This window comes from Populus alba, chromosome 7, assembly GCF_005239225.2.
Source record: "Populus alba chromosome 7, ASM523922v2, whole genome shotgun sequence".
Classification (NCBI taxonomy): Eukaryota; Viridiplantae; Streptophyta; class Magnoliopsida; order Malpighiales; family Salicaceae; genus Populus; species Populus alba.
Genome location: NC_133290.1, coordinates 2,595,893 through 2,609,123, shown reverse-complemented (window position 1 = coordinate 2,609,123; position 13,231 = coordinate 2,595,893). Strand labels below are relative to the sequence as shown.

General features: G+C 38.7%; 1 protein-coding gene across 1 annotated transcript; it reads right to left on the bottom strand.

Moving 5' to 3' along the window:
- Positions 1–8,210: 8,210 nt before the first annotated feature.
- Positions 8,211–12,660, bottom strand: LOC118050555 (squalene epoxidase 3). The gene is made up of 8 exons (XM_035060947.2): positions 12,005–12,660; positions 11,134–11,245; positions 10,755–10,929; positions 10,419–10,587; positions 9,993–10,211; positions 9,491–9,766; positions 8,885–9,163; positions 8,211–8,579 (listed from the first exon to the last, which is right to left on the bottom strand). Exons 1-8 carry the CDS (start codon positions 12,494–12,496, stop codon positions 8,475–8,477), a joined length of 1,827 nt encoding a protein of 608 aa, XP_034916838.1. The 5' UTR covers positions 12,497–12,660; the 3' UTR covers positions 8,211–8,474.
- Positions 12,661–13,231: the final 571 nt, after the last annotated feature.

Genomic DNA, 13,231 nt, shown 5'->3' with positions numbered 1-13,231 from the left:
TAAGAGAAGTCTGATCTTTGAGGTTAACAAGGTTATATGTCGTTTCCTCTACAAAGACAACAAGAGAAAGAGAATTGATGAATAATTGATGTTGATCCTAGGTCTTTGAAACCCTCAAACACCTTTTGAGCCTATGAGATTCTTTTCTTTCATAGCCATGAACCATAGCCTGCATTACGTGCTTTTAAAAGCCCTTTTTAATCAAGCAAGCAACTTGAACCGATAAATGGCGCTCTCAAAACTTGAAGAGTCTTTCCATAAGAGTCGTGGCTTCATGAATTAAACTACTGGTTATTATGCATGTTGATAAAATAAATGCTAAGAAAAGAAACAACCTTTCTTGATAAAGCCTGAGTTTTGACTTGAGCATTTTTTGTTTCTTTTGAAATTCATACAACGGTCACCTCATCATAGACTATAAAATGATATACCCAATATCAAGGATTCAAATTGATACAAAGAACCATGGAAAAAGCCATTTTAATCCTACAACGGGTCGATTTCTGTTTTCAAAATACAAGACAATCAAAGGACTGTGTATTTCGAATAACGTGTGTTGGGTCTTTGATCAAAAAGCTTGATTTTCAAAAGATTTCCAAAAAAGGACATCTCTGATTTCATTTCAACAAACTAGACTTTGAATAGACATGATCTTTGAAATATGAGAGTTGATTCCAGAACAAGGAAGATTATCAAACACAGAAGAACATTGATTGAGTATGCAAAATCGTTGATAGAAATGACATTGAAGTCCTCGACACTCCTTGAAAAGTTGAGCAGCTGGGGGCAATACAGTGGACCTTAAGAAGGAAAACAAACAGTATCCAGATCAACTAGGGGCAAAGAAAGAATCACATGATGAGTCATCAAAGTCCATCAAAGTCATTCCTGACATTCACAAAAGTCATTTGGTTGTAAACAGAAGAATGAGCATGTTCAGATCAACTAGGGGCAATGTTGTTCAAAGACAATCCATGATTTAGTGAACTTCAGCAGCAATTGATGAGCAACACTGCACTTGAAGGATATTTTCATATCTTCATCTTGGGTCACCCTCTGAAACATGGCTATGACTCCTGACAGATGTTATCGGGTGAGTGCATTTGAATGAACATCGAACATATGCACACCACCAAGACTGACTGTGGAACAATGCTGCACTTGAAGGACAATCTCATATTGTCATCCTTTGAAACATGGTTATCGACAGACGTTACCACGCAACTGCATTGAATGAATGTCAGAAAGGCACCCACCCCGAAGACTGACTGTGTGGGACAATTTGTTTTAAGCCAGATGAGCACTTCACCGCATGAGTATGGGTGATAGAAGTAGCATCATTGATGAGGCCGAGGCATTTCTTTTCACAATCTGATTAGAAGAGTTGAAAGGAGTCCATGAGAAGAGCACTGAGCATACAACCATGAGCCTTTGTACTGCAAGCTATGAGATGCATGATTGGATGACTGAATGAGTTCCAAGAAGGCTGATGATAACATGTACTTGAAGAGTACTGTTTCAAATAGAGGCAAGTTCATGACTGATTAACAATTTTGATGGGTATTGGCATGATGCACACAATCAATCAAAGGATAATTCTCAGAAGAATCCAAGAGAGAAAATCCTTCATAATGAATCAAGCAGCACCACACTTGGGGGCAGGGTCAAGCTTGATGAACGATGCAAGCGGTAATTATCGAAGACAGCCCGGGATGGGCACTACATTTACAGCTGAGTGGATGACTAGCACATGAATGAGCCAATGCCTCGGAAGAACAAAGAAAGCTTTGGATATAAACAAGGGCACCCTATGATGATGGAGCATCAAGGAGGGGGGGACCTATATTTCAAATCAGGTAAGGATGCATGCATATCATCTAACCTAAAAAAAAAAAAATTTGCACATATTTTTGAATTGTTACAGGAAAATCCTTAAGGAGGTCTAGCAAGATGGTGGAAAAAGAAAGAAGCATGGTGGTGGTGATAATAAAGAATCGGTTTTGATCATGGAATAAAAGGACGATGGGATGAACCCTACCATTAGGAAAATCCCAAAGAAATGAAAAGATCAACCTTGCAATCGGGAAGCCTCGAGTTTTCAACCCTTGCAGTCAGGAAACACCGAGTTTTCAAATCCTATGATCGGGACTTATCAGGAAGCACCAAGTTTTCCAGCCCTTCTTCTGTCATCCCCTCAGGACTTCGCCAGGTAAGTCCTATTTTTCACACTTGTCATATCACATTTTTTCCATCTGGGTAGGTCACCCATTACAATGAGACCGCATTTCATATTCTTTCTATTTGGGTAGGTCGCCCATCACAACGAGACCACTTCATCATATTTTTTTCCATCTGGGTAGGTCACCCATTACAATGAGACCACACTTCATATTTTTTCCATTTTTTGGGTAGGTCGCCCATTACAATGAGACCACACCTCACATTCTTTCTATCTGGGTAGGTCACCCATTACAATGAGACCACACTTCACCATTTTTCTAGGGTTCGTCACCCGTACAATGAGACCAACATTTTTCTAGGGTTCGTCACCCGTACAATGAGACCAGCACAGCACTAGGGTTCGTCACCCGTACAATGAGACCAGCTTTTTTCTAGGGTTCGTCACCCGTACAATGAGACCAGCTTTTTTCTAGGGTTAGTCACCCGTACAATGAGACCATTTTTTACACATTCTTTTGTTTTGGTTAAATGAGGTCGCCAGATGGGATCTCATGTAGCTTTGGTTAAAGGGAATCGCCAGATGGGATTTCAGGGATTTCAGGTTAACCGAGTTACACAGTTTAGTTCCAGTTGAATGAGGTCGCCAGATGGGATCTCATGTAGCTTTGGTTAAAGGGAATCGCCAGATGGGATTTCAGGTTAACCGAGTTACGCAATATTTTCGTTCCAGTTGAATGAGGTCGCCAGATGGGATCTCAGGTAAACCCAATGTGTGGGCAGGTCGCCCGTGAAAATAGACTATTGGGAGAGTGTGGGTCGGTCGCCCGTGAAAATAGACTAGGGTGAGTATGTGTGGGTCGGTCGCCCGTGAAAATAGACTAGGGTGAGTATGTGTGGGCAGGTCGCCCGTGAAAATAAATCAGTGTGAGTGTGTGGGCAGGTCGCCCAAGATAATGAAATCATTTTCCTTTTATTTTCTTTACAAAGCTTACTATGCAAAATTTTGAGGATTTTCGCTTCGTAAGCATTGTAAAGAGGGGGCATCTGTTGTTACCCAATTTTTGACCCATGTTTTTTATATATTTTCAAAAAATCAAAAATAGAGAAAAACAAAGAAAATCCAAAAAATATGTTTTTTTAATATATTTTCGTCATTTTAGCATTTTCAACGTCGTCTAAAAAGAATTTAATTTTTCAAAAGATTTTCAAACGCGTTCGACTTTTCACGCGTCGTTTTTAAAATCATTGATTTTCCTCATTGAGTCGACGTTGATATTGCTCGTTTTCAAAAAATACAAAAAAAACAAGAAAAATCAAATTTTACAAAAAAAGAAAGTTAAGGGACCAATTTTGAAAACTTGGCAAATTTTTTTGCCTATAAATACTGGTTTCCAACACTTACAAGGGAGGAGGGGGTTCATTTTTGCAAGGGGGTTAATTTTGGAAACATCAGATAAATACAAAAAGAAAAAAACCCTAAACCTATCTTCTCCACCATTTTTTCTCAAGCCGGCGGCGCCTCCCCTACTGGTTTTGAATTTTTATTCCCCGGGGTCCTTGGATTTTCCTCTCCCAGAACCAGAGAGCCAAGGACCCCCACCATTTCTCATCCCCCTCTCGGCTGTTTCTCCCTTTCTTCTCCTTCGGCGACTCATCCTTCAGAAACCAGAGCCGGCTTATTCCTCCCTTTCCACTTTCAAAAACAGCAGCCCCCAGTCGGTTTGAATTTTTTCTTCAACCCGACAGCCCCTTCTTCATCTCAGAACCACAAAACCCTCATCTTTCCCCCGCAGACCAGTGAGCCGACCACTTATTTTTTCCCTTGGCTTTGCTAAACAAACAGGAGAGCATCAGAATGATCTCTCTCTCTCGGCCATGATTTCCATCGTTTCCAACCGCCCATCATTTGGGCAAACCAGCAACGGCGAAGCAGCACCGACAGAGCAGCTGCTTCCCTATCTTCCCCGATCTCTTCCTCTCCATCAACACCGGAGATTCCTCCAGTAGCAGCCGACACACGGCGCCCACAGGCCCACCTCCAGAACTGCCCCGCAGTGGCCACCGCAGCAGCGCCCACAGAGTCGTCCCCGTCATCACCAGAACCACAGACCGGCCTTCTCCGGTGATATCTCCACAGCAGCTCCAGCTCCTCCCCCAGCGGCACAACAAAACCGCAGATCGGTTCCCTTCGACTTCGGTCTCCATCATCAGCCAGCCACCGCAGCCTTCCCATCAGCAACGGCTGTTTCCCCTTCGGTTTCCTCTCCCAGCGGCGGCCGAACAGCAGCGCCGGGGCAACACTCTCGTCGCTCCTCGAAACCACCACCACCGCTGCCTCCTAACAGCCCTCCTCTTCAACACCGCCAGACCGGCCACCTGCTGAAGAAGGAAAGAACAGACGCACGAAGAACAAAGAAGACAGAAAAGAATAGATCTAAAAAAGGGGAAAATCAGCACAGATCTAGACATAAAATGGAATAAAATCAACTGTTGCGTGTGTTCTCTTTTCTTGTTTACAGATCACTGCCGGAGAGGAAGAGGAGCGGGGAAGGTAGCCGTTTTGGACCCCCCCTGTTGCTGTGCTTTTTACTGCGGCGGCGCGTGAACCCACGCGCCGCCAGTGGCGGTGGCGCGTGGGAAGACGCGCCGCCAGTGGCCTGCTGCCCATGATTCTTCACAGTGTCGTTCCCAGCAATTCCAGGAGGCTTTGGGGGGGCTGTTTTTGTAAATTTAAAATTGTTTGATTTTTTATTATTATTTAGCATTTGATTTTTTTTTATTGTAAGTTGTAATGTGATGTAAAAGAAAAAGAAAAGAAAAGGGAAAGAAAAGAAACAAAAAAAAAATAGTGAAAAGTGAATGTTTGTGTTTGCATTTTTATTTATGTCATTAAATTATAAAAATAAAATAAAAAACAAAGAATTATTTGTTAATTTAAATATGGTTAAATATCTCAAGGACAAATAAAATCAAGTTGTATTTTCCATGAAAATATGAGGACAAGTTTCTACATATATTCGGGGATTTAATAACTGATTTATTCAAGCCTAAGAATTTAATTAATATTTTAAATTTTCAAATCACATCAAAACACGAAGCAGCTTATCTCAGGTAGGGTGTGTTAGGGGTGCTAATACCTTCCCTAACCACAACCAGTCCCTTACCCATGATCTCTGACAAGACCAGTACATCAGGTTTCCTAGTAGCCCTCAATAAATTACTAGGTGGCGACTCCCACGAACGAATTCAAAGCAAACGCAACAAACGATGAAAAATCGCCAGCCGACGCCGCGCGCTGATTATTTTTTTTGGGGTGCGACAGTTGTCATCAACAATCTCCAAGACTGGAGATTCTTGCTGCTCTTGCTGCTCTGTTGATGATCCCAGCTGTTCTTCTAGTTGCTCCCACTTCCATTGCTTATCTTCCATAAAATTGACATCTCTACTTACCAGAATTTTTCCATTTTGAGGTTGGAAAATTCTGTAAGCTTTTGATGGACTGCTGTATCCAATGAAGACTTCTGGTTCTGACTTCTTGTCCAGCTTATCTCTTTTCACCTGTGGTACATGACTGAAACAAATACAACCAAAAATTTTCAAATGTTGCAGGTCTGGTTTGTATCCAAACCAAGCTTCAAAAGGAGTTTTTTTTCTGCAAAGCTCTGGTTGGCATTCTGTTCAGCAGATATACTGAGGTATTTGCAACTTCAGCCCATAATTTCTTTGGCAATTCTTTTTCGTACAGCATACATCTGGCCATTTCCATAATACTCCTGTTTTTTCTTTCACTCGCACCATTCTGTTGAGGTGTGTAAGGTGCAGTAAGTTAATGTTCAATTCCGGATTCATCACCGAATTGTTGGAATCTCCCACAGGTATACTCCTTTCCATTGTCTGATCTTAATGTTTGAATCCTGCACCCACTTTGATTCTCTACCCATGCTTTATATTTCCAGAACACATTAGCAACTTCTGACTTGAATTTAAGAAAGTAAATCCAACAGAACCTGGAATAATCATCAATGAAGATGATATAATATTTGTTGTCATTCAGTGAAGCTGTACTCAGAGGACCTCCACCATCTGTATGTATCAGCTAAAGTTTTCGTGTTGCTCTCCAGGTTGCATGAGGGAAAGGTTTTATGACCTGCTTTCCATATTGACATGCTGCACAGTTTATTGATCCGTTCTCCAGTTGTGGTACTCCTTTTACAAGAGTATGAGTTTGCATGTAGATAAGCCCTGCATGATGAAAGTGTCCAACCCTTTTATGCCATAGTTCATCACTGCATATTCTTGCAGAAAACACACTCTGCTCCTTCTCCATAAGGTTTAAAATAAAACCTTTTGATTTCATTTTTACCCTGAACACATTGTTGCCCAAGTTGTCTTTGATCAGACACCATTGATCTTCAAACATTACTTTGAACCCTTTCTCAATGAGCTGTCCAACACTAAGCAAGTTTTGATCAATGTCAGACACATATAAAACATCTGAAATATACTTCAAACCTGACAGACTATTTAAGACAACAGTTCCTTTGCCTTTGACATCAATGTGATCACCATTTCCAATTTTAACTTTGGAAATAGATGTTCTGTCAAGCTCTTTGAACAAATCTTGATTGTTTGTCATGTGGTTTGTGCATCCACTATCAATCAACCAGGAATCATTCGAACTATTTCCTGTTGAAAAACATGATGCAACAAACAGCTGCTCCTCTTTATATTGTTATGCAACAGGATTTGCCTTTTCTTCAAGATGTTGTGTCCTGCAGATTCGTTCAACATGTCCAGTCTGTCCACACTTTCTGCATTTGATATCTGGTCTCCACCATCATTTGATCGGCTGATGATTTGTCTTTTATAGTAGGTACATGGTGGAAATGTTTCCACCTTGTTTCTGTAAGTTTGAAATTTGTTCTTCTTGATGAATCTCTTGTTTTTGCTTCCTCCTTGATATTGAGTTCTTGCTTGAAAAGCTCCCTGCACTGATTCTTCAAGTCTTATTGATCTTTTCTGTTCTTGTGCCTACAATGCATTTGTCAACTCTCCAAGAGAGATGCTGGTTAAGTCTTTAGACTCTTCTAATGAAGAGATCTTAGACTCATATTTTTCTGGCATAGTAACCAGTATTTTCTGCACAATTCTATCATCAGAAAATTCTTTTCCAAGCAATCTTACTTTGTTTATTATGCTTAGCAATCTGTCAGCATAATCTTTGATGTTTTCGGTTTCCTTCATCTTTTGCATTTCAAATTCTCTAATTAAATTAAGAACCTGCATATTTTTGGTTCTTTCATTGCCTTGATATTCCTTTTTAAGATAATCCCAAATACCTTTTGCCGAATCCACATTCATGATTCTTGTGAATACTGTATTCGATACTGTAGCATATAAGCAAGCTTTGGCCTTGGATTTTCTTGTCTTCTTCTCCTTGTTAATCTTTAGCTGGGCTATTGTTGGATTTGCAGGCAAATCAGGAACAACATAGTTTTCTTCTATAGCTTCCCAGAGATCTAGCGCCTCCAGATGCACTGTCATTCTGATGGCCCATGTTTCATAGTTTTCACCATTGAACATTGGCGGTGAACCATGCGAGATGATTGTTTCAGAATCCATTTTGTGTTTTTTGGTTGTGTTTGTGGCTTGATTTGGTTTTGTGTTTTTGTTTCTCTCAACTCACAAGTCCCTCAAGAAAGATCTATAGCTCTGATACCAATTTGTTGGTTATATTCTTTAGTTTACAGGACACACGTTAGTGCAAAGCTACAGCATAATAGAATTTATAGAAGAAGATACTTTCATTGATCTCAGAATACTCTTTAAATAGAGTTAGAGTTTTACATGGAAACAAAAACAATTCAAAATTCAAATGCATAACTATTGATAACTATTGATCAGATATGATCAGTTATTTATTCCTAAAATCTTGGTCTTCAGCAAAGATCCTTATTGACGAAACTTAATCAACATGCAGCAGCTCAGCTTCCTGGTCTTCTGCAGCTTTCTAAGGCATTTAAACAATAAAAAGGAATAAAAGTTTGGTGTTCATATTGACATCACATCAACTCAACTTCGGAAGACATTTATTCAAGAAGTTCATGCAACTTCTTGATACATAAGATCAATTGTCGTCCACACACTAGTTTGCATATAGCATGCCCTTATAGTTCTTTATATATATATTTATCCAAACAAGCCCCAAACATTTATGAAAAGTGAAATTGCAGAAACGAACTGGCTTTTGCTGACAGTGATAAAGCCTCTTTGATTTTGGCACATCTGATGTATCAATCAACAGGAGGAGCTCTATAAACAGCAGGAATAGTGGCAGGGAAAAACATTTGCCTCACTCCCTCTGCTTTGATAATTGGGAAAATAATGCCTGATGCACTCTGTTAAAAAATTCCATGAAAATGGGAGAAAGCCATTAAGAATTTAATTAGAAATCACATTCCAGAATAGGATGACCTGCTGCATTTTTTTGTTGTGCTCAGTTATGTTCCAAAAACAATATGAAAACAGAGTGAGATTTCAGTAGCATGCTGCAACCTTCGGTATGGATTCAGGGAATATGAAAAGCACCTATATTATCTCGACTGCAAGAGTTCATCACTAAACTTGCAAATCCTTTGCTCTTTTTTTTTTATAAATAAAAAACACCATGATCAGCAATAGCGAAAAAGTAGAGAATACGCACCGAAATTAATCTCACTCCAATCCACATGCCTTTAGGCGATGGAAATGGAAGTAGCAAACGACCAACACCATATACGGCAACCGCAAAGAAATGAAGGACCAAACTCAGTGGACGAGGGTTTAGACCAGACAGTAATGCCACAGGTCCTGCTGAGAAATTACCCCCAAGGCTTAAATAGTCAAAACATGCTTCACGCATTTCCTTCCTTGCATCATCAGAGGAAGCAGAGAACACTTTATACAAAGCACCTGCTAGAGTATTTATCGTAGATGCAACTGGCTGCAAGAAACAACCATTTAACATTACAGGTTAAAATATACTTTTCACTGATCATATTTTCACTTCTCTCATGTTCAAGCCTATTACTTCATGTCTGAGAAAAAAATAACAAAGACCTTTTTAAATTATGAGGATAACTGCCCCTTTAATGTGCAAATTATTACAGCATGAAATTTCAAGGAATGAGTCGTCACAGCATAACATTTTTTCTTCATTACTTCCATTCATGATGCAAAGCTTAGACATAACTTCAGATGACTAAAAAGAACGTTAATTGGACACTATTCTTGGCTATAATGATATTTATGGTAGACATATTTAGCTTACCTTGCGCAAGGTGTAAAAGGATTCAAGATATTTGGTCAATGAAGCTGCATCATTAAGGTCACGAAGTGGTTTAAGAAGATCACGAAGTACAACAATATCAGACAATGCCACAGTCATCCCACCACCAGTTAATGGATGACGCATGTTGAAAGCATCACCCATCAGAAGCGCTCCAGGAGTAGGATGTGCTTCCGCTGGCATGCTTCTATTTGGCATGGTCCTGATATTACCTTTATCTATAGCAGATATGAAGGCATTGCGAAGCTCAGATGGAATCTGAAATAGAGTCTCTTAGTTAAACACAGACAAAGGCTAACGGGCAAAACATGTTTTCTTCAAACAAAAATGTATAACAAGGATAATGTAGGGAACTCAAGGAATACCTCTTAGTACGCTAATACAATATGGTTGCTAATCATATTTGATGATTCAAAATCATGCAATGACATCAACTGGTATCAAACTTCTTACCTTGACCGTTAAAAATGAAAAAAATATATACCTGTGGTGCAACCATGTTCTTTAAATAATTAGCCATTTCACCATTAGCAATGGAAGGCACCTTTTGACCTGGTACATCAACCAAACAGCGAACCTCTGTGCTGCTAATTGGATAAAACAAAATTGGTGATGGATCTGCTAGAATGACATGCCCATGATTTTCAAATGGAAGCTGGCAGTTCTCCAGGATCAAACCCACGAAACATGAAGGCACATCAACCTGCAAATGAGTCAAAATGATTATGTGTTGGTCTTACTAGAGAAGTTTGAAGCAAGAAAAGCTGATGCCAGATTGAGAGGCTATAATTTTTTATTCAAAGTAAAAATTCTATGATTTGCTTCATCCTTAATGATTATTCAACACATACTTCATTCAAACTAAATAGGATCACATTCAAATTTGGCATTCATGAGATGGTGTCTTCACCTTAGGGTTGCATAGAGAGCGACGCAGATTTGAGAAGCAGCCATCACACACAATTGTAAGAGGAGCATAAGCTTTAAGTTCTTGACCATCCTTCGTTTTGTATTGAACACCCTTAACAGTCCCATCTTCTTCAAGCAGAGATGTGACTGTTCCTTGTTCTAGTCTTACACTGAATGACAGTGAAAAGAAACATACAAAATCATTCATTAACTGTTAAGTGAAATGTAAGAGTTGCAGAATGATTGAATGAATGAAAAATCTGGAACATCCACAAGGACAACTTCAAACATCGTATAAACCAGGAAAGCATTCATATGACTGACAAAAAAACTATACTTGGGCAGGGTAGCAGCCTTTTCTCTCATCCTCTGAATGAAACGTCCATTATGGAAGCTTCTTCCAGAAACATCTGTGTGGAATTTTTCCAAAGGGTATGACAATTTAGTATTCTTCCCATCCTTGAAGAGAGCATATCCAAGCACTCGTTGGGCATCAATTTCCTCCACACAATCTGCATTCAGAGAGAATGCTTTACATTGTAACACCAAATATAAATTTCAAAAACTAGAACCTTTTAACCCAAATCCAGCTAATTCTGTATTGCATAGCAGATAGCTTGCAACATCCGAAATAATCTCTATTTTCTTTTCTTTTTACACACCATACAAAGATAACACAGAGATTGAAGTTTTTATATATACTTTAAGAATCATACCCTGAAGGCCTAATTCGATTAATTTGATATATCCCCCAGGTTGGAGCAGTTCACCGACAATTCTGTCAGGCTCTTTCAAGTCTCTTTCTATCACATGAACACGTCTTCCATCCTGTAGTGTTGGAATTGAGCTTTTAGTTCAAGGTCTTTGCCCTGATAGCAGTATATATATATAGTCTCAGAAAATGTTGCAAAATTAAGGCAAATCAAAGTCTAATTGAATGGTCGTGGGGTTTTATTTCAATTTCTATTAAACAGAATTACTTGAGCAACAACTTCAACTGAAAATGTCAAACCAGCAATCAAACTAGTTTGAAACTTAACCATCTCAGAAATAAAGTCTATACTTATTATTAAAGTTGAGTTGCAAATCCACTAGACCATCTCAGCTGCATCCATAGAATTGATATCGGTCAACTTTAATGTGAGCGTAACTTTTTTATTACAATTAAAGATTTTCAAAACCATCACTATCATCAAGAAGTAACCATGTATTCCATAAACTAATCTAACCCACAACTGCTTTTCACAGAGAGTGCGTCATCACACTACAAAACAGAAAGTTAATCTTACTCCAACCCAACAAGTTAGCATGACCATAAGACAAGCAAAGCACCGAGCACACGATGACGTACACACACACACACACAAAAGAAAAGTAAGGCGAGTGAAATTCTCAAGAACTAAAAACATTTTTCAGTCTTCACCTCTTTGTATGAGGTAATAAATTACTAAAATCCCGTAATAAAAGCAAATGCTAAAAGTTCAGTAAAGAAGAAACAAAAAAACAAAAAAAAATCCCAGATGCAGGCTCCATCATTACCAACTTTTAAAAAGCAACCGAAGCCATGAAATTAAGAGTTATGAGCACCTTGCCAAGAGTATAAGCCAAGGCAGCACCAGCAACACCAGCACCAACAACAATGACGTCATCAGCAGAGGAGAAGCCTCCTCCATTTTCATGCCTCAAGACAGACACAGCACTATCGTTTTGGATCTTCAATGTTATTCTCTTACTGTTCTTTTCTCTTTTCCAGATATTTTGGCGCAAAATGTACAAGATAAGAAAGGCAAAGAAAGTGCCCACAAGGACATTGTGCTTATCAATCACCACCGTCATCTTCTTTATATGATAATTATGACACTGATGCACAGAAGAAGAAGAAGAGAAAACAAAGATTGGTTCTTTAGGTTCTCTTCTCCTGTGGGGTGTTTGTAGTTTGCTGCTTCTTGAAGAGGATACGGAGAAGGCAAGGTAGATAGAGATTTTAGGGGAAGGTTTCCCTTTATGGAGAGAGACTTTTAACGTGTGGTTGTGGTGGAGTGGGAGTTGTCGTGGTACCCTGGTGAGCTCCAAACTCATAACTTTTATTGTGGGGTTATTAATGGTGATTTGCTGGATTGTTTTACTTCTTCGACTCTTTGGTGGAAACCTTTGAGAGATTTCTCTGTTCACCCCCAAACGGCAAAGGAATCACTTTGTGCTCCTCTATTTTTTCCTATTCAAATGATCCCTGTGACCTTTTTGTCCCCTCTCAGACTCTTCTTTTGGGGTGCTTGTTATTAACACAGCCTCTCAACCTCGTGCCTAAAGTCCTCTATAATGATTATAACAGTGGATTCATGTATTTACTCTTTAAAAAAAAAAAATTGAACTGGTCTAATGGGTAGATTCTTATTTTTATATGTTTTATTTATCATTGAAGAATTGTTACGGGGTATCGTTGTCCTTTCCTAGAACCTTTTTTTTTATATATAAAAAGCATAGTATAATGATTTTATCACTCTTAAAATTAAAATTCTTAAAGCATATTTATAAGGGTTAATTCATCATTTCATAATAATGTTTTCATAATAATAATTTTTTTCTTGAAAACAATGTTATCTTTTCATACATAAAATTAAAAAAACATATGAAAAGCTCATAATAATACATGTGTGTCATTTATTGTCAGTTTAGCTACTTTATCACCTTTGATTGCCCCATATGACTAACTTTAATGGCGAAAAAATTTACCTTGTTATATTATTTGATGTGTCTTGGTGTTTTCTTTCTACTTATTTGTTATATGATAATTTTATCCAATTTGGTGTTAAT

Excerpts from the sequence above, each read along its gene's own strand:
- LOC118050555 (XM_035060947.2), bottom strand. The coding sequence starts at position 12,496 with ATGAGTTTGGAGCTCACCAGGGTACCACGACAACTCCCACTCCACCAC. Across the intron at positions 9,164-9,490 it reads CCTTTTACACCTTGCGCAAG|CCAGTTGCATCTACGATAAA; the intron begins GTAAGCTAAATA and ends TGTTTCTTGCAG. Across the intron at positions 8,580-8,884 it reads TTGGAGTGAGATTAATTTCG|AGTGCATCAGGCATTATTTT; the intron begins GTGCGTATTCTC and ends ATTTTTTAACAG.